The 22,224-nt window shown below is 49.9% G+C and overlaps 1 protein-coding gene across 1 annotated transcript; it reads left to right on the top strand.

The window, feature by feature from the left end:
• Positions 1-6,452: 6,452 nt before the first annotated feature.
• mmrn2a (multimerin 2a) lies at positions 6,453-21,338 on the top strand. The gene is made up of 8 exons (XM_047028894.1): positions 6,453-6,854; positions 13,660-13,782; positions 13,920-14,026; positions 14,478-14,561; positions 15,591-15,851; positions 17,465-17,886; positions 18,143-19,658; positions 20,019-21,338. The coding sequence occupies exons 1-8, from the start codon at positions 6,529-6,531 to the stop codon at positions 20,420-20,422; spliced, it is 3,243 nt and encodes a 1,080-aa protein (XP_046884850.1). The 5' UTR covers positions 6,453-6,528; the 3' UTR covers positions 20,423-21,338.
• The last annotated feature ends 886 nt before the right edge of the window (positions 21,339-22,224 follow it).

Below are 22,224 nucleotides of genomic sequence, written 5' to 3'. Positions count from 1 at the left end.
GCCCCCGATGTTTACGACAGTCTCTCAGTTGATTGTCATGGGATTTGATGCGAATCGGGACTAAAAATAAGATCACGTCGCGCCAATCGGCCTTCACCTTGCAAATAAGCTTGGCTCTGTTAGAGTCTCAAACCCAGAGCTGTGAACAAATCTGATGAATCACCCCACATGATCCAGACTGCTGGCCAGAGGTGGCCAGCCCAGCCCAGCCCCGCCCCGCCCAGACTCAAGTCTCCAGCCATCTTCCCTCCTGTCCTGGCTGGCCACAGAATAGTGTGACTCAGCAAATCCCCACTTCCAGACAGCCCACAACACCAATATACCCCACAAACTCCTTCACCGCCTCCCTTCCTGCAGCCTCCCTCTCATCTCTGATTGGCCGATGGCCAGCGCAGGGCTATTTTTAGACAAAGCTCATTTGTCGAAACAACGAGAGAATGTATGCTGACACAGGCTCCTATGGGTCGCCATGGTAGCAGATACCCTATCAGCAGCCTTAGCCGATCAGCAGCAGTGGTCAATACAGATCAGGAGGCTCTCGTGTCTCGTTGTGAAATATCTCTACTCACTGTCCAGCCCTGCGGCACTCACTCACACACACACACACACACACAGACACACACGCACACGCACACACACGCACACACACACACTACACTCCTCTCCACACACACACACACTCAGAGAGCACACACTTTTCAATTCCTTTCATACAAGGCCAAAGCACGTTACCCATGTGATGGCTATTTGAAACATATATATATGCTATAAAAACAAAAGTATCATTTCTATATTTCAAAAATATTGTTCTGAGGAACGCGGGGCAAATACAGGGAATCATTTGACTGAGTCTGAAGAACAGTGACTTTTGGCCGTTTAACAGTTTGAGATGACAAGTAAAGAGTCCAGCGTAAAAAAAGCTTCAAATCATCAGTTACTTTGAGCGACACACCTGGAGCCTGGTAGCAGGTGTACTCAAAATTGAATTTCCTGTTCCTCGTGTATCAGTTCAAATAGAGTGCTGTGGCAACAATTCCACAGCACCCAACAGCTGGGGTTTGGGGTTGTTGGTGTGTGAGGTTACCCATAGACAAAGCTATTTCATCTAGTTTCTCATTGACCAATAATATCATGGAATCAGGGCTTCACATGTGTTGTTGACTACACTCTGCGGCAGGACTGACAGGCAGATCCGACCAGGAGAGAAAGGAGACAGACAAGTCCACAAAGATTCACCTCAGAGTGAACGTCAGAGGAGATAGAGCTGTCAGGGTGCGACAGCAACACCAGCTCTCAGCAGGGCCTCGTTTTGGCATGAGAAACGCTATCAGCTGACCTAGAAACAGACAGAGAGTCTGCTGGTGTGATAAAGCTCCCCCCGTTCTCCATAACCCTGTGGTTTAGCCTGTTGTGGGTGTTCTATTCAGTGGAGCAGTTCAATAACATCACCGACAGACTAAGAGGAGAGCACAGGGTCCTGAGGAGGAACACGCCCTGGTCATGAGACAGGACTCTGTCTGACTGTTTTTGTAATCCCTGTTCATCTCAACGTCTGTGCATGTGGAAACAACATCTCTCTGTCTCTGCGAATACTGTAAGTTTAAATGGGCAACGTCAGCTAGAATGTTGGATAGTTTGCCTACAAAGGCAATTCGTTGGACGACATCTTCAATATATTTAAGTTTACTCCCGTAACTGAACCACAGAGTGATCCAAATCGAAACTGATGAGACATCTACTCCAGAAAGTAATTGAGGCTCCTCTGGCTACTGTTTCATCACCCTGTAAAACTAAACATAACAGTTATTCAGTGTTATCACAACTGTTACTTCAGCCCCTACACTAATTCTTTGTCTGTGATGTCAACAACAATGTGTGTGTGTCTGTGTGACCCAAATGGCCATCTGACTACTGACATTGTCCCAGGAGCCTGCTAAGCACAGACAATGGACTCTTTAAGACAGATGAAACCCAGATGACAATGCTGCTCAACACAATCAAATTCCAGTGGGAACAATACACTTTGTACACAGAGATGGTTGATTGTGGCCTTGGTACAATTTGTTATAGGGGGTATAGGCTTCACTGGAGATCCAGTATTCTGTTGAATAAAAACCATATTGTGCTGTGTTACGGTGTGACGTGTTGATTCGTGTTGTCAACCTGCAGGTGAGGAAAGGAGAGAGCTCAACCCCGTTATTTGTTGTTCACGGTTCCTAGATACAGTACATAACAACACCCTCACAATGGACACATGTTGAGGCATTCTGTTGTTTCCAAGATGGGAACTGGAAGCAAGAGGTGATTTTTGGTCAAATTCTTTGGGGAGAAAGTTGTTTGTGTGTCCTTGGGTGGGGTGGTGTTTGCGATTTGAGACCACTGTTTATCTCTGCTATGAAAACGAAACATTACAAACAGGCGCAAGGAAGAGGACTTTAACAGGACCCACCTGACAGGGCCCTTCATTAGGGACCCATTATCAGCCACGTGCTAAATGACTCATAGGGGTGATAGGATGTGTGCGCTGTCCTTGTTCAGAGTTAACTTTACAGGCGTACGCAACCACCAAGCTATCACTCTCTTCCCACAACACACCTTTTTAATGGCATAAGCTACGGTCATTATTAAATACCAAAACAGTTCAGAAACGGTTAAATTATTTCGCTGACCATACAAAACTGCTCAAGCTAGATGTCAGCACCAATAAAAAATGTTAACAACCGCTCAGGAGCCTGAACATACCCCCTCTCTCTGTGGCGCTGTGTGACTTTACTGTTAATTGGAGAACCAGCAACTGTCTCTTGATCCAAACTCCTCAGGGTGGGGAGATAGAGGACAAAAGATATCGCTTACTACCTCCATGATGTGAATCTAAATGATAACGTGTGCGAGAGAGAAACGTATGTGGTTTGTGGAGCTGCTATCTTTGTGTAATCTGCTCAGGGTAATGTCAAAGAATATTTTGGCCAAGCCATTCATGGATCAGCTCGTGTGATGGCCCCCCCCCCCAAAAATCTGAAACTGTTGAAAACACCTCTCAATAAAATGGTCCCACAGTTGACCCAATGGTTCAAATAAATAAATGGCTCAAACGCCACCTACACATTGATCCATATTGACCCACAATCCCTTGCTCCTGATGCCCCACCCTGTGGACAGAGAATCTCTGCAGTTCCTCCCATGATGCACCTGTGCTGATGCAGTGAGATGACGAGCGGGCGAGCGGATGGAGTAACGAGGCAATAAAAGAAAATCGACGACATGAGATGTTGGAGATATTACCTGAGAGCAGCCAATCGTGACACCAGAGCAGTGTGCTGGCAACCTGCAGCAGGCACACAACACCACACACAGTCAAGTCACTGCTAATGCAAGCTCCTTATATTTGAGTATAGATATTGATTTGAAAGCTTTAAAATGCTATTGGGTAAAACTGATTTCCCAGGCAGTACTCCAAATTATTGGAGGCAAGCCTTATTTTCAGAGCACATAACAATGGAGTTACCATAATAATGAATGACCTTCAGGAATTGATCCTGGCTGTTATAATACCAAGGAATCAATTCTTGATTACAATTATATTGCCTGGCTTATTCATCCAAACTGTCAACAAAGTCAAGGGGGGGTGGGGGGGGGGGGGGATTCGTGACGAAATTAATCTGGGACAGACAAACATCCCTGTCGGTGTGGGTGGGGGGGGCGAGCGAGTACAAAAGGAGGCTTGTTGCAAAGAAGTTGGATGGAGGCCCATGACATTCAGCTTGTCGCCAGCTTTGTTTGAAAGGCTCCAGGGACCATTCAACACCTTGAGGTACTTAAGGCATCCTATTCACAAGATCCCTCCGAGTTTTCCTAGGGGTGCCCCTAAGACGCAATAGGGGCCCGAAAGTAATAAAGCCTCCATCGGGGCCCCCATCATCACATTCTTGAAGGAAACTCACATTTCACTGCATCTCGATAGGAAAAACAAAAACAAGGTCCCCAAACTTAGTGTGAGGGTCAGATGTCATCCTGAAGCAAAGCTGGGTCTCACTCAGTAGCCCTTATATCCTCTCACCTCTGACCCCCAGCCCCTCCTTGACCTCTGACCTCCAGGACATTTATCATGACAGAGGTAAGGGCCATGTTCCCCTGTCAACTTTAAACATCGACCAGGGACAGTTTTAGACTCTGCTCATTACCGACATCAATTTCTGTGATTTAAATTCAAGTCATCAGCATTTGATGCCAACTGGGCAGGTAAATCAGCTGGTTAGAAACACTGGTAGGTCATTCATCACTGGCCCAGTGTGGGACCACCTTATTTATGTGTTGCACTTGGGTATTCAAGCAGTGTGACAGTAGAGGCTGTTTATTATTTCCATGCAGTAGCTGCTTTGGGATTGGTGGGTTGTCAAGATGGGAATTCCTGTTTCCATATAACACAAACACCATTTGATGTTTTGCATTTCAATTAAACAATCATCATGTCAAAAGCATTATGCTATACTGTGATATCAGTACATCAGTACCCCGACACCCACACACACACACCACACACGCACGCACGCACGCACGCACACACACACACACCCCTCAGGTCTAGCTGTACTACTCTCCCTGCTAGTGGGATACCGATCCCCGGCTCCCAGAGCCCAAACAGTTGTCATCATACCCTGCCCCAGAGAGTCTGGGAAAACAAGCCCTCCGCCCTCCCCTGTGAGTCTAGTGTCTGGGTGTAAAACTACCGCCACCTGCTGGCCGTCCAGGGAATAGGCCTCCTAAGTCTCCATATATATCTTTCTAACATCGTAACTTACCCCGAGTCCGCTGCTGCTGCCAACCCATCAAGTGAACGGGTCAGTGAGACCCCCTGCAGGGAGGAGAGCAAGAGGAGAGACCAGCCCTGGAGGCCCATCGAACTCACACGAGGACAAGCAAGCTCAACGGGGTTAAACTGTTCTAAACAGAAACATGTTTTTCTTTATCTTTTTTTCTCTCTCTCTGTCTTTACTGCCAACAAGTAAAAACAAGGCAGCAAAGCTGTACTGTGTCGTCGTAGACCTGTACTGGACTGTGTGCAATGTTTGTTAGGTTTTAATGGCTTTCCCAGCACTGGCGAACATAATTCTCAGGGGAGACATTTGAGGTATCAACATGACCTGTTGATACATAGTTTACAAGACTATGCATGCTATATAACCCTGAGAAGCTGTGCAAATCACGCTAACTCACAGGTTCTGGCACTGGAAAAGCTCTTAACAGAAGCCCACATTCCAAGCCCCACACTATCAGATAGTGTAACACTATATTGAGTGGCAAAAATGTGTTAACGCAATTCCATGACCCTTGACCATCAGTTGTTGAGAACATTTGTCTCCATGGCAGCGTATGTGTGGTAAACGGGAGACGATACAGTTTCAAGTCAAACACTGACTCTTCAGTAAGCTAAACAACATGTCATGTCTTTGTGTTCCACTTTCCTCCCTTGTGCCAGACAGCTTGGGGGTTCCCAACAACATATCTCACAGTAATTAGTCAGTGTCATGTGGATTTCTCTCTCCGTCTTCTCTTTCTGTCTAATCTCTTTTTGCTATGTATATTATATACTGTATACATTGTATGTATGTACACAGAGAGAGAGGGAGAGAGAGAGAGAGAGAGAGAGAGAGAGAGAGAGAGAGAGAGAGAGAGAGAGAGAAAGCGAGAGAGTGAAAGAACAAATAAGATAAAGAGAACAACGGCGAGATAACAGAAGGAGCCGTTTGAAGTCTCTTCATTTAAGATGAGTCCTCCCCTTCTTCTGCTTCCTTCACATTCCTCTACAACGTGGCCAGTTCCTGCACTATCTGGCTGTGCCCTGACATCCCTTTCCTCCGCCATGCCCGTGGAAAAGCACCCGAAGTGAGGTGATACAAACACAAGAATTCCAGTCACCTGCCAAGAGAAATGGCCTGCTTCCTCACACCTCTAGCTGGTGTGTGTCTGTGTGTTGGTGTGTGTTGGTGTTGGTGTTCCTGTGTGTGTTTTGTTCTCAAGTGCGTTCGCACATACGAATCGATGCAATGTCTCTCTAGCCTGGGAGAAAGCTGCAACCGTATTGTTCCAAGTTTGCCTGAGACCATTCCACAGGGAACTGTCTTGGAGGGGGTAGAAGGATGGAGGCAGGGTGGTTGGGGCGGGGGGACTAGCTGGGGGATGGGATGGGTTGGAGGGTGGGGGGGTAACTGGGGGGTGGGTGGGAGTCTCATTTCCGAGGATTGTTACCGGGCTTTGAAAACTCCAGGAGGAGGGGTGTGCGTGTGTGTGAGAGAGAGAGTTGGAGAGAAAGAAAAAAAAGAAGGAAACAGGGGGAGGGTCTACGGGGTCTGTTTTTTTTTTTTCTCTTTTCTTAAAAAAAAATGGGGGGGGGGGGGGGGGGGGGGCGGGGGGGGGTGGAGTGTTTCCAAAACGCAACTCTTTAAAAACAAACAGCAGTCCCTCGGAGGCCTCAGATCCATTTGGCAGCTAGCGAGCGAGCGTGAGGACCGGCAGAGCGAGCAGGCAGCCATGACAGCCGTGGGGGAGTTTGTGCTGGTGTTGGGGCTGCTGGTGACGGCCCACTGTGCCGTGAGAGCCCGAGATCCCGAGGTGGAGGACGAGGAGGACCTGGACAGAGGAAGCTGGCAGCCTGGGGTCGGCAGGCTCCACCCCGGGGGCCTCGAGAACCCCCCTCAACTCCATAACGTGCCCGGGTACGGGCATGGACCTGATGCGAACGGGCCTGCCCGCGTGCAGCCCCAGGATGGGCACGAGGATGGCCACCCCCCCCTGGGCGTAGAGGAGGAGATGGCACCCAAGCCAGGAGAGGGAGGGAATTATCCAGCCCGCACTGGGTGAGTGTTTCTTTATGGTTTGGTTGTTGCTGTTCGTCATCTCTCTCAGCTGGCTGAACAGGCAAGCATGCTCTTTAGATTTGACTGTGAGAGTCATCGATCCAGACATATAGGTGAAAACAGCACCTGTGCACTTGCAAAAACACACACGCGCGTAGACAACGGGATGCAGACGTCCGTTTTCAAAACGTCGCTTCTCTCTTTGTCTCTCTCCCTTTCCTCTCCTTCTCCCCCTTTCTCTCTCTTTCTCTCAAACTCACAGGCGCACGCACACGCACCCGCACACATTTAATGCATGCTCTTCAAAAGGTGGGTGGGTAGCGTAACTGTTTTGTCTGCCAGCATGTGTTTAACTGCACCACCCAGGTGGATTGTGGAGCCCCTCACATTATACTGGGCCCCAGAAACCCAGCTTTATGAGGGCGTGGGGGGCTTCACACGATGCTACTATCCACACACCCCTCCACCACCACTCAACTCTCTCTGACCTCTCCAATGTGGAAACACACTATCTCCTCCATCTTCCTCTGCAATCAGTGTGAGGACGTCCTAGGCCCATGGTGGGAAACCAAACAGAGACAAAGTGTTTGAGCAAACATTTACTCGCACCCTCTTCACTGTGACAAATATGTATACAAACTCGCGGTGCCTCCACTCAGCTGCGGCTGGCTGTGTTCCCTGACGTCGTAGACCTCCTCCACCACCACCTTTACACAGCATGCTCGTGGTTTTCCTTTACCAGAGCCCTAATCAGGAGTCATTTATCTTAATGGCTTTGAAAGCATGCAAGGGCTAGCGAGGGTCTTCCTGTAGTTTGCGATTCTGAACGGTTGCTCGAGTTTGATCTCTCCCTTAAAAGCAAGTAGTCAGTGGATGCTGTCGTTTTTCTAACCCAGATACATACATTACACTTCAAATTACACCTCGTCCCTCCCGATTCCTTGATAATAGACTCCCAGGAGATCCAACCCAAACAACCAGCGATTAGCCCTCTTTGAGAGCTGGTCCCACTTACACTTCTTCTGGTTCAAAAGGAAGTGCTTTATTCCGTGTCCACCACTATTAACAGTAATGGGGAGCAGGCTTGAGTTTGGAATAAGTGAACGGTTGTGGTCCTGAGATGTTTCTGATGCGGTGGGTCTGATTGGTGGTCAGTGGTCAAAGTTAAACTCAAACCTGTGTGAAGTGGGCTAAACCCTAATGTGTGTGAAGAACCTTTGAGGTTGTTAAAGGTCAAGCATGCTGTTTGATTTTAGTGTTGGGGTCATTTGGAGTAGCGTGTTATTGGCGTGTTTGCGTCCATAGGAACTTTCCGGCATTCTTCCTCACTGCTAACGTTTTAGCCCAGCCTTGGTGGATTGACAAGACTACCATGTGAACCCCCCACAGCGCTTTGTGTGTTCCACTGCTGGGTTTTGTGTGCGTTCTATTCTACGTGCTAGCTGGCCCGGTTCTGCTGCAGAACAATGTGTGAGGGACGGCCCGGGGGGTGGAGGTGGAATGTGGAAGAGAGAGAGAGAGAGAGAGAGAGAGAGAGAGAGAGAGAGAGAGAGAGAGAGAGAGAGAGAGAGAGAGAGAGAGAGAGAGAGAGAGAGAGAGAGAGCGAGAGCGAGAGCGAGAGAGCGAGAGCGAGAGCGAGAGAGAGCGAGAGAGAGCGAGAGAGAGCGAGAGAGAGAGAGAGAGAGAGAGAGAGAGACAGAGAGACAGAGAGACAGAGAGAGACAGAGAGAGAGAGAGACAGAGAGACAGAGAGACAGAGAGACAGAGAGACAGAGAGAGAGAGAGAGAGAGAGGGAGAGAGGGAGGAGTTGGGGGGGTCTGGACAGACCTGAAGCGTCGGTACGCATGGAGGGCTGTGAAAGGGCCACGTCGAGGGGAGCAGAGCAGTGGACCTGCAGACTAGAAATCACACAACAGGACAGGAGCAGGCAGGCAGAAAGAGTGGGGAGAGGGTTCAGACCAGACGTTTAGTGAACCTGAATCAGCCTGCAAAACAAGGGGGGGAAGGATGGCCAACGTTTGAAGCTCTGTGACATGAACCTCTTCCCAGCTCAAGCAATCCCCTCACATTATGTTTTTTCCTAGAGAGACCCATCGCCATGCCCTCGAACTTACAGAATTCGAATACAATTCATCTGGTAAGGTGAAACGGTCTCAATAGACATAGCCTCAGCTACAGATGATTCAGCTCTCTGCTTGTCCGTGGTGCTCTCAGCCAGTCCAGTTCCTCTGGCGGGGGGCTTCGCTGGGGGGCTTCGCTGATTACATCTCCCTGCTCCAGCTTCCACAAAGGAAACACGTCCCATCCGCCTCCCCCTCCCTCCAGAGCCCCTCCCGGGACATGTGGAAGACGGTGCATTCCGACCCCCACCCCCACCACCACCACCACCCACTATTCAGGTTCCAATGCCTTGATAACAGTATTCAAGGTACCGCTGTTTGACTGTGTATTTTGGGACTGCTCCATCGGTGTAATCTTGCAGGTAAAGCAAAGTCAAATTCAGTCAAGTGTGGGACTGTACTATTTCCAAACACAGTGGGTCTTTGTAATAGCAAATACATGCATTGCTGGACTGCGTTGGGCAAACTCACAACGGCAGCAGCTGAAACATCAACTTGTTTCAGCCAGACGCGGCTTCAGCGCTCCCCTCACGACTGTCTCTCAGTGATGCGCCGTCATCAAACATGCCCTCAGGAAATCGGCCGCTTCCTCTGATTCCCCAGGGTGCTTTGCTGCGCTCGCGCTGGGGCCCTGGCACGGGCACAAAGAGCTTTTGTATACACTTGGGTTTCACGACTCCATGTTGGCTCTGTGGCAGACAGGATCCCCGTACTCATCTGGTTCTTTTTCCTTTTGTGCGTCGTATCAACATCAGCTCCTCGCACAGCAGTCAGGGTCCTCACCGTTCCTGAAACACATCGAGGGCCCCGAAACAATGTCGCTTTTCTTGAGCCCTCCAAAGACCACCCCCCCCTAAAAAAACTAAAGCACAGCGAAACACAGTAGGGACATTGTACCGTACAATCAACAAACAAGCGATGTATGTGATACCCAACAAAAACAAATCTCTTCCATCCCATAATTGTCCCATCTTGGGAAAGGAGTCCAAAAAGGAGTGGAGTAGAAGAAGCATCTGGTCTAGCGTGGGGGGCTGTCCGAGCACAAATGATTCAACTCTCTCAGATGACCTCGGTCAAAGCAGTACAAAGGCTGCAGTTGACCCAGTGCTCCTTGGTTGTTGGCTAACACTCCCACTTGCTTGGCCTAATCAACAGTGTGGCCCTCTGATTACAGTATGAGAGAGGCCAGGCTGGGTGACGGAACCATCCAGCACTATCCTATGTTCCAGAGCCCTGGAATGTTATCGTGGCTGTCACGTACGGGCGTCGCGGAGAAGTGTGGGGTTCCCCCCCGCCCCCCCCAACCCCCCCCAGCGGATATGCAGACAACAGGGCAGTGGGAAAGAGACTGAAGATGGGAGTGCGTGTGTGGGGATAGAGGGGAGGGGGGGGGGGGGGTAAAGGAGTAAGGTCACACACAACAGCATTCTTCCTAGAGGAGAGTGTGTGTGTCCATATCAAAACGTAGAGTGTGTGTGTGGTGTGTGTGTGTGTTGTGGATACCCGTGGGTATGCTCCGTGGCTGCGGGTCCCAGGATGAGGCGCTGTGTGAGCACGTCAGACGTTTCCTTCCTGCCTGGAGCCGGACAGGAGGTAGCCCACTCTGTAGACAGTGTGTGTGTGTGTGTTTGTGGGGGGGGGGGGGGGCGGGGGTGCCCCCAAGCCATTGTACTCCTCCAGAGATGGTCCTCCATGATGTCACAGCCGAGCAGGAAGTGGATGTGCACGTGGCAGCAGGGTGGAGCCCCACAGCGAGGCTGTCTGGTCAGAGCAGGGAGAGGACAGCTTTAGCCCAACATGGAAGACATGGGGACTTCTGGTCAAGCAGTGAGGCCGTGGCATCCACATGGGTGTGGACAGCAGTAGAAAAGATATAACTCCCAAAATGACTTCCGATGACACAGCATCGTATTGACGCTGATGCACTTGGCCAGCCTTTTCGACGAACCTACTCTCCGTTGATGAACCAAAGGGTGCTTCAGTTCATCAAAAAAGCCAGACCGCCGTGTTCCCAGAAATTGCATGGTCTCGTTCTGTTTTGCAATATCAATACGTGGAAAGTCCCTTCCATCGTTATTTATGACACACCAGCAGCCAAAATAAACTGTACGGGGCACAAGGCAAAAGCACCAGTGACCCAGCAGTTATTTCACCAAACATCCCATTCTCAGTTTACATGCAGCCCCTTGAATAGGACGGATGCGAGGCCCGGCCAAACTACTTTGCTATGACAGGGGACAAACTCTTAGTCTCAGAATTGGCTTCTCAGGGTGCTCTTTGTGCATGATAAGTTGTGAGGTCAGCTTGTTTGTAGTAGCTCTGTTTAGACTGTGTGTGGAGGAACACTCGAAGAGTGCTGGAAGCTGTGTGTGTGTGTGTGTGTGTGTGTGTGTGTGGGGGCGGTGTATGTGTGGGTGTACGTGTGTGTGGGTATGTGTGTGAGTGTGTGTGTGTGTGTTCATGTGGTTGTGCGGTTCAGGGGTCCTTGTTCTTTCAGTTGATGAAATACAAGCCTAGTGTTGGACCGTGACACCACTTTTCTCTCCGACTGAGTCAGCTAGAGCAAACATCTTCAAAGTCCTTCAAAGTGAAGGCTGGAAGCCAAAAAAAACGTGTGTGTGTTTATAACAAAAGGAAGGGGTGAACACCTTTACTCTCCCCCCATTACAACTGGACCGGGCTCTGACGACCCCTCTGTCTCTCTATTAGAAACTCACATCCCCACACATCAACCTATACTACAGAAATGACTGTGGCCACACTCCAAAGCCAGGGCCACGCCTATGCGACTACCTCCCCCGTCGCTGTGGAAACGAGCCAGACTGTGGCCTAATCCTCCCCTCTCAGCGCCAGCTGCACCCCTGCGGCTTCAGAGCCTTTGTTTGGTCTGGCTCGGGACAGGGGTGCAGTGATTAGTAAGTCAATGACACACTGGGGTTGAAAGCGAGCCAATGAGGGGTCCTGGGAGTCCCATGGCCCGTACTGTGAGGAAGAAGTGGAGGGAGAGAGGATGGAGGAAGGCTGGGGGGAGGCAGGTTGGAGGAAGGAAGGCAGACGGTATGGAGGGGGCGGGGGGGGGGGGGGGCGGAGGTGGAAGGATGGGGTAACACTGCATGAACACACTGCCTGGAAATCTTTTGAACCTTCAATAGGTGAGAGAGGTCAGATGTACACAACTTGTCATCCTGTACGAACACAAATAAACACCCACACGCAGATGTAATTAACCCTTGACCAGCACGTGCTCGAGGAAGGGAGTGGCAAAACATAACAGACAACCCTACTTAGTCCTGCTCCTCATAGCCCTTCATGTGACTCGCTGGCCCAGCAAGGTGAGCCAGAACAAACACCACTCTCACATTTCCTAAGCACTGCAACCCGAGTCCCCCCCCCCCCTCCAGCGCCCCCCAAACTCTGAACCTTGAAGACGTCGTCACGTCTGAACATCGTCTGATTGCAGGAGACGCAGGCAAACGAACAAGCATGTTCACCCCCCGACCATGCAGAAGAAAGACACATGAACCGACCACCTCTCCCTCTCTCCCTCACACACACACACACACACACACACACACACACACACACACACACACACACACACACACACCCTCACACACACACACACACACACACACACACACACACACACAGGTTGGCTGGTAGAGACAAGGCCACCCAGGAGAGGTGAAATCTATCCCCAGTCCACACCTGTCTCACCTGGGTCAGTGTCAGCCAGTGAGACGGTCCCTACCTCTGTTCCTGCTTGACCCAGTGACCCTCGTCTGTCTCCCCTACCGGTGGGTTCAGACAGCTCTAGTCTGGAGCAGGTTAACGCAGGTCTGGCCACAACAGACAGGGACAGAGTAGACGGATAAACATGCCTGTTAAATCTTTTGAAGTTCCAGGAAAAAGGCTTAGCTTTCAGAAAAAAAAGAGTCATAACAATAAAACCCATTTTTACATTGATCAGACTAACAATTTTGACCTGGCAACGTCAAAAAGAATTATAGTCAATACTTAGAACCGGTCCTGTCAGTCAGCTTTGTGTTGTCATGGTCTCAGTCATTGAACCCTGTGCACTGACTTAAGTGTTAGGATACAGAGAGCTTCTTTCAGCATGGCACCCTTGGGAGGTGGACTCTACCCTGGCCCAGGCCCTGACTCAGGCAGTAGAAACAGTAAAGCCCGTTATCATCTACAGGGGGTTAGACACAGGCCAGGATAGAGAGTCGGCACCAGGAGTCGTAAAAGACAAACACGGAGAAGGATGTGTCCCGTAACTCCCAAATAAGGATGCAGAGTCCGAGCTAATGCACTCTATTTTTGGTTTCATGTTGACTATGAATAAGCATTTCAAAAAATAATATGAATGTTACATGTTTCCGGTAATTAAAGTCTGTGTATGATATGGGAAAGAAGAGGAGGTTGTTGGTTCTAGGGAGAGGATGACATGTTTGTCCCGATGACCTGGAGAAACAGGAAGGAAGCGCAGAGAAAAGCAAACAAGCAGATAGCGAGACAGCACCGGTCAGGGCAGAGTGCACAGGGGGGGGGGGGGAGGGACCTTGCCCTCTGGACACCTGATGGTCTCAACGGTCTACCCGGCTTCCTGCAGCGATACATGGAGATCACCCCCATGCCAAAGGCCTGACCGTATGTGTGTGTGTGATTCCCTCTCTTCCAGGAACTGGTGTGCGTTCGTGAGCCGCCGGGTTGTCACCGTGCCGGTGGCATGTGGTAAAGAGCAGTACACCATCCAGTCCCAGAGCCGCTGTCCCAGTGGCACGCCCGACTGTCAGCTGGTCATGTGAGCAGCGACACCCGGAAGTCCCTTCCAACGTCACCGACACCACGCGATTTTCTGTTGAGATTCCTGTTCCAATATACAAACATGGACTTCAATGTTTGTATATTGTGTGTGCATGTGTGTGTTTGTGTGTGTAGGTACAAGCTCTCCACCAGGCCAGTGTACAGAGAGAAGCAGACACTCATCACAGCTCTGCTATGGCGCTGCTGTCCTGGACACGCAGGACCAAAATGTGAAGAAACAGGTAGACGTCACCAATAACCTCAGCACCTCAACACACAACTCTCAATGTCTGGCTTGGATCATTCATTGGATCCTGGCCTCCTTATGCCAAAAACCCCACTCTTGATGCTAAGTGGAATTACTTGCTGACAAGGTTCTTTGTTTTGTCAAGTCTCTTTTTATCACGTACCAACAGATATCTCTAGAGTCTCTCTCAGCAACTAATTTACAGCAGATTTCCTGCTGTGCGTTTTAATGAGCCCTAAATCTGGCATAGGAGAGAGACCTATCAGAGAAGGCAAGTCTACGAAAGCTAACAGTGACCTCCTCTCCCTGTGTTCCTCTCCCATTCTCCCTCGCTTCCATCTTCCTAACCCGTTATGGCTTCGACTACTGCACATCAATCTGGAAATGGAATCTCAATCTCTGCCGTCCTGTCTCTCTTTCTCGCCTTCCCTCTGTTCCTCTCCCAGTCGCTGAAGGCCACGCCCCAGATTCTGCTGACCCGACACTGACCGCAGTGTCTTTGCCCGGCAACACAGGATATTACCACACAGGTACTTGACGGATACTCGTTCCCCCCCCCCCCCCCTCCCCCCCATTTCAATTCATTTTATCCATAGCGACGTACAGTATTGTGGATTTTTTAACCTGTGACCTTTTGACCTGCACTGAAGTGCTCAAATCACTGGGCCAAACCCTCCCCGTTCTCTAAACGCTGTTAGCCAATTAGCTGTGACCTTCAACAAACCAAGGAAACGCCAAGGGGGCCAAGCAGGGAGTTTGTGACTTGCAGCAGGCTGTAAGAAGGTCGCCCCCTCCCATGGGAGGCAGGAAAGGGTGTGTGAACAGTTTCTCAGGGCTTTGTCCTCCAAGGCTGGACCAGGGTGTGTGTGTGAGTGTTTGACCCCACCCTAAACTCCCCTCGCCTCGCCTCACCCAACCCACCCCACCTCAGTCCTCTAACCTGGGCCATGATCGTTCAAACATACAGTGACTCATACACGTAAACACCTACGGGGGGGAAATGACTCAAACCGGCAGAACACAAGGGACCTAAAAATAACCCCTTGCCTTTCAGGGCCACTTATGGGTCAATAACAAAAAGGAAAGAAAGAAAGAGGCAGAATTCCCCCTCGCTATCAGCCGCTCTGCTCCCAGTCCCTCCACGCCTCTCATTGAGGGGGCTTCCTAAACTGCAAAGGTCCCGCATCAATAATGCCTTCAACATCACTGGAGTCAAAAAGCTATTGTCTTCGACCGACACACATCAGGAACTGATGTGAAACACAAATGCACACCCGCTGGGGGTTGTGGGGGGGGGGGGTCAGAGAAGGGAGTGGAGGAGGACTGAGCTGTGAGTCACTGTTCAGAAGTGTAGGAACACTTGTCTATTAAACATTTCAGACGTTCAATTCTCACCGTAGGTTCGTCTTAGCTTTGTCAGTTCCTGCATCCATCCATCCATCCATCTGTCTGTCTGTGTCTGATTGTCTGTCTGCCTGCCTGCCTGCCTATCTGTCGGTCTGTCGGTCTGTCTGATCGTCTGTCTGTCTGACTTCCTGTGTGCCTGCCTCCCTGTCTAGCTCCTCAGTCCAGAATCCCCCACCTGGCTGGGGATGTGGAGCGGGTACAGAACGACTTCCAGCCGTCTAGCAGTCAGCTGTATGACAGCCAGCCTCTCGAGATCAACCACGACAACGACACAGACCCAGAGTCTGCCGGGTCCCATCATCCTGGCCACGGGCATGATCCTCACCATGGCAACCCCCATTCTGGCCATCCCCATCCCCGCCCCCACCCTACACCTGTACCTCACAACCCCCATCATGGACACCACTTTGGGGGTAAGTTGGAATTAAATATTTCATCAATACTGTTTTGGTTACTGTGTAAGACAAGTTAACATTCACTTTTGCATTGTATGGCAGGAGTGAGTCTTCATATTGTGTAACTGCGGTATCACAGTCTATAAGACACTTTCATGAAAGCATAAGCATTCATTAACATGATAACTCCATCACCGTCAACATGAAACCCCACCAATATAGAAACAGAGTAATCAGCCTTCAGCAAAGCCTGTCTGAAATGTGTTTTTGTATTTGTTAGTCAGCTGCCCTGTCTCATTCACATCTTTTGCAAGGCTGGACAGTTGAGCAAACGAGAAGGGAAAATACAGATGAGGACATTTCCACTCCTCCATTCCCCTCAGCGACACCTCCTGTGTTCAGTCACTCCCCTCCCAACACATGACAGCTTCCTCGGCAGGAAATCCTCTCTTTCTTCTGGAAGAAATCTCCCTCCATACATTGTGTTTGCAGATGATGTCATTCACGGTGGGATAGTGGTGACGGCAGGGATAATATAATGTCAGTTCTATTGTTATAGGAACACGCTCAGCGATCCTGGGGTGAAGCTTTACTTCCAATGACATACGTAGTACTGTTCTTGTTGGGGGAAAAAACAACAGTGTTTCTCTGGACTCTTCAGACTTCAAAAAGCCTTGTTGAGTCAAACACACCTTCAATATTTCCAGCTGTGTAAAACTCTAATGGCAGCAGTGACCTGATACTCTTTCTGTATAACCTCACTGGATTTGACCCTTGACCCCTTGAGGCCACAGCATGTGGGAAGTGGAGTTTTTGTCTCCTTACATGAATTATGGGTCATTCAAAAGTTACTAAGAAAACAAGCCTTGAATCATGAAAGGCTCTCTGATTCTATAAAACACTCTGGAGCACAAGCAGAAAACTACATGGAATGGAGGCCCTGGACTCTGTCCAGATTTAAGGGTGACATATAAAAAACAGAATAGACCCTGGAACATACTTACACATTTGGAAACACTTGCACACACAATCATGCAAAGACATATCAAATCACATGCTGAAGACCATACATTTGTTTTTGTGTGTGTGACCCAGAGTCACCAACACAAACACACACTTAATAGGAAAGCTATGAGAGTCCTGCAGGCACATATCTAACCATTCTAGAAGAAACCATGTCCATTAGGGATGTCTCAAGGGTGGACTACTCTACCATGGAACTCAACCCCCCTCCAACACCACTGGGCTCTTATGTAAACAAAGAAGTTCAGTCATGAAAAACAATACATAAAGGAAATTAGATGTCCAAATACACAGCTCAAAATAGCTGGGCTTCATGTTGTTTTTCCTATTTTTGGAAACGTAACTTTTGACTTTGAAAACACAGTTTCGTTGTTGAAACTAAACGAATGTTGTTGAAACAAAGCCATTCTGTGGGAGACCAATCTCTCTTGAGCATTCATGAGAGTCGAGATCAGAATTGATATAAACGGCTTTTTATGTGGAGAACAATTCTTCGTTTTACAACCGACAACAACACAGAGTGTGGAGGACTGGGCCAACAATGAACACATCCTTGTTCTGACCACATATCTAAGCAGACTCACCCCTCCTCTGTTTGGTTGCCTCAGGTCCACACCAGGAGGAAGTGGATCGCTTGGATCCCTACCCGGCCGCCCTCTCCCCTCACCTCGTGTCCCACGTGATGGAACGGATCATGGACCAACTCAGGCCTGCCCTGGAAGGCTTCAACCGTACCTTGGAGCACCTCACACAGGAAGTAAGGGGTCTCTCCCAGGACATGGCCCAGCTCAGGGGCACCCCGTGGGATGTTCAGGGGGAGGCACTGGGGGGTGCCGGGGCTGGGGAGGCCCCGGAGGCCAAACTGGAGGAGACCTTCCAGCACATAGAAGAGGTTAGGAGGCAGCTGGCGAGTCACCAGGCTGAAATGCAGGACAGGCTGCACTCCCAGGATGTCATGCTGCACCATAACCTCACCTCCTTCAAGACAGACATGGACATTAAGCTGAAGAGAAACCACAAGATGTTGCAGGTTAGTGAACCTCGGTTGTAGCGTAACAAACCTTTCGCATGTTACATTCAGGCTTTGAATAAACATCCTTCATGTACTGCACATCAAAATGCCGTATTACTTCCTTTATTTAAGTAAAGTTGCAAAGAGGTGCACATGCCTAACCACATACAACCGTGATTTGGTCAAGGTGGGAAGACGTTCATTCAAACACGTCAACTGAAAATCAAACGTGCCATGTGATTCTTAAGTTGGCTTTTTTTCCCCTCCTTACCAGGTCAGCCTCCAAACCATGAATGTCACCCTGTCAGATATGAGGCTGGAACAAGAGCGTCTGAACAATGAGCTCCACAGGGACCTGGGCAGCAGAAGAACCTCCGCCCAGACACCGGCGCCCCTCCAGCCCCCTCACCACACCACCCTGGCCCAGGACGACCCTCCGCTATGGGAAGCCATTGCCCGCCTGGACAACAAGGTCATCAGCAACATGGTGAAGGTCGACTCCTTGGTGGAGGACATGGAGATGGCTCAGGAGAACATCCAGTACCTGAAGAGTGCCTTCGGGGGCTTGGAGGAGGACATTGCCCGGACGGGCCGCCACAGCCAGGTCCAGTTCATGGAAACGGTTCTGGAGGTGGAAGCGGCCAAGGTGGAGGTGGAGAACCAAGTCAGCGAGCTGGCCGGCAACCTGACCAAGCACACGGAGCAACTGCAGGAGATGGAGATCGACCTCGACTATATCTATTCCTCATTCTACAAGAACGTTAGCAACGCCGGAGACTGCAACTGTAAGGCGAACGCGCTCGCTATCGCTAACCTGAAGCAAGGTTTGGCTAACGTGACCGAGTTGGCTAACGATAACCGCCTCGTTCTGGACGGGAACTCTGACGCTGGGGCAGACAACTGGGGAACGGACGGTGTCTGGGGACCCTCTGTGGAGGAGTTCCACCAAGGGCTCCAGCAGGTGAGAGAGTCTTTGGCCTTCGAGCAGGAGCGGACCAGGACACTCCACCACAACGTGTCCCAGCTGGCCACCTCGTCAGAGGGCAGCAAGAGGGACGTGAGCAGCCTGAGGGAGGCCGACGTGAGGCTGCAGGAAGAGATGAGACACCTGGCCAGCTCCTTCGCAGCGCTGCTGAAGGACGCCCTGCGTCACACGGACGTGCTGGAGATGCTCCTGGGGGAGGAGGTGCTGGAGTTCTTGGACTGGCCTTTGAGAGACAGGGAGGCCCACTCCATCCCTGCCCTCAAAGACATGATCCACCACATGAAGGAGCAAATCAAGGCCCAGAACTTCAGCCTCACCTCCCTGTTGGGGACTTCTCACTCGGACACCCCAGCTGCTGACCAGCCGTCCGTGCCAGCCGATTGGGCCTCTGGCGGCCAGGACAGTAGAGAGCAGATGCAAAAGCACAAGACGACTTTGGACGCAGAGGACTATTCGGACAGCGACCTGTGGAGCCTTGAGAAATCCGTGGAGGAACTGGGGATGAAGGTGAGACGACTAGAGGAGAGACCCTGCCCTTCGAACTGTAGCCGCGGCCGAGAGGCGGCCCCCAGTGGCGAGGAGGCCACACTACAGGCAGAGGTGGTCTGGCTGAGGAGGGGTCTGGAGGACCACCTGAGGGTCTTCAAGAACGTCTTCAGCAACTCGGAGGGGCTGGAAGGCTCGGAGAGCACAGTGGACCTGGACAAACTGTGGGCCTTGCTGAAGAAGAAGGAAGGGAAGAAGACGAGAAAGGAGGAGAAGGAAGGAGGGAGAGTCAACATGCGGAGCAGGAGAGACACTTCAGGTAGACGGCAAACCTCGTTTTCACTCACCGCTGAAAGAAATCAAAAATACTTGTATGCACTTCAGATTGATCGTCATTTCTTTGTATGTTTTAGAAGGTTTTTCAGATCTTTTAACAAGTGTGAGAAAAAAATCTAATAGTCCTGTTGTTGAGTCCCTACTCTGCTCCCATGTTAGTTTCATTTTACAACACTGCCCCCTAGTGAAAAAGAAACCAAACAGAGGTTTCAGTTCAGACATCAAGAAGGTCAAACTTGTGTTACGGTCTTCTTTTTAGCCTCATTTAGTGAATGACATCCTCTTGATGTAAAATGGACCATGTATTAGAAACTAAAACTCGACTCCTCCTTTCTCCTTCCAGTACATCCCAAGATTCCAAACCATATTCTCCTGTTCCTGGCTGACTCCTTCAGCAGGGTCAGCGAAAAGAACCTGATGCTGTTTGAGTCTGCACTACTAAACCGTGACCAGGCGTACTCGACCACCACCGGAGTCTTCAAGGCACCAGCCAAGGGGGTATACCTATTTGTACTGACGCTGGACTTCAGACCTGGTCCGACACTGGTAGTGCTGAGAAGACAACTTGGTGACTTTGCTATTCGGTATGACGAGGAGGCCCCAGGGTTGAGTCCTGTGACCCGTGTGGCCCTCCTACAGCTGGAGAAGAACGAGGAGATGTATCTGGAACTTCTCCGGGGGACACTGGCGACAGAGTACCCCCAAAACAGCTCCTTTGCCGGGCTACTGCTTCACCAAACCACCTGAGGGCGCTATGGAGCCACTAGGGAAAAGACACTGAACTGAAAGTAAACAAACTTAAGCTGCTATGGCACTCATTTTAAGTTGTTTTGTATTGGAAGAATAGGTGTATATAAGGGGTTCATCGGTGGTGATGAAAATGTGTGTCAAATATTACTTTAACGTAGTCATGCAAGTTGTTGAAATACTGTTTTATGATATGCCATATTCTCTGAACAATGATTCTCGAACACATAGAATAAAAACATCTAACACAGTGATGTGTGACATCCCAAAGAGATGTAGCGTCCTGGTGCAGTATATGTCAGTATGGACACTGTTCAGCAGTTGGACATAAGTTTGTCCACCACCCAGTCACACTGTATATAACCTGAAATAACATGAAACCAGCCAAGAAGTTGTGTACTAAAATAAGGTTATTTACTTAAAAATTGATACATTGGACAGGATGTATACAGAGTATTCTTTCCTTGGTAAACTCATAAGGCACCTTTCTTTTTAACCAGATGCTGTACAAAACACATTTAAGATTGACATTTTTAGAGATTATTCTACGTTTATTTTCTTGCATATTACAAAGAGGAAAAAACACTAGTTACTGCTCGGGTGTCGTACTTAAATATCTACCATATGTACGGTTAGCTTAAAATTCACAGAGAACATACCGTTTGTGACCTGGTCACATGCCTGGGTTTGGGCGCACGTGCCGTGTGCCCTCGGTACGCCGACGCGATGCAAGCATCAGCCGACGTGCACGCCAGCCAACAGGATGGGCTCGCCGCTCGGGCGAAACCCCGCCCCCACAAAGCGCTGCCCTGCTCAAGCTGTGCGACATACACGATGTTCGATGGGTTTTCTTCTGGACAGGAGGGAAGCCGAGGCCAGCGTTGGCTGGGTGCGTACGAGGGGGCAGACAGACAGACACACATGCACGGGGGACAGGGAGGACGTTTGAGGAGTTCCCTGGCCGAGCCTCCTGGATCCACTTCCTCTTCACTGACACCAGGGGGCACCCAGGGGGAACGACTAGCTCGCTCATTCTTCATACTTATTTCGTTTCACTGGCTTGATCGCGGCATCACTCTGAATGTGCACATTTGCTCAAGATTTGAATGTGGGTGTTTCCTAGTTATGGAGGATAAGCTTGCACCATCTGTCAGGATTGTCCCTAGTTTGATTCTTGACTGTCACTTTCATTTTTTTTTCTCCCCCTGATGAGAGATAATTGAGAAACTTGTTCTCTTGTTCACTGTTAAAAGTTCAACATTTTAGTTTAAAGCCACAATGTCATTTACTATTGTCTCGTGTTCAAGTTAACACACTGGTTCTATTCGGAACGGATGTGGATTGTGAGCATTATGATAAATCTCTTGACATTGGCATTGTTTCAAAGACTGGCAACCTACAGATCGTTTACCTAGAAGCATTGGCAATAAATAAGACTGCACAAAAGCAACAGTGTCTGTCTATGGCAGAGTGGATTGGCTCAGCACAGTGACAGCTTGGAAAAGCAAACAAAAAAAATAATATATTCCTCCACATAGGACTTTGTGGTGTGTAAGAATTGGTTGGGGGCAAATGCTCTACTGACGCGATGAATATTCAAGAGGTGTGCCGACTCCTCACTCCACACGTGGGTAAGGGGCACACGGAATTCACTGAACTGCTCTCACTGTTGAGCTCCAGGATCCTGACTGCCAACGCTCCTCCTCGAAGCAACGCTCCTCCTCGGGGCAACGCTCCTCCTCGGGGCAACGCTCCTCCTCAGAGCAACGCTCCTCCTCAAGGCAACGCTCCTCCTCGGGGCA

The sequence above is a fragment of the Hypomesus transpacificus genome, chromosome 11 (assembly GCF_021917145.1).
Source record: "Hypomesus transpacificus isolate Combined female chromosome 11, fHypTra1, whole genome shotgun sequence".
Classification (NCBI taxonomy): domain Eukaryota; kingdom Metazoa; phylum Chordata; class Actinopteri; order Osmeriformes; family Osmeridae; genus Hypomesus; species Hypomesus transpacificus.
This window is presented reverse-complemented; position numbering and strand designations above follow the sequence as displayed.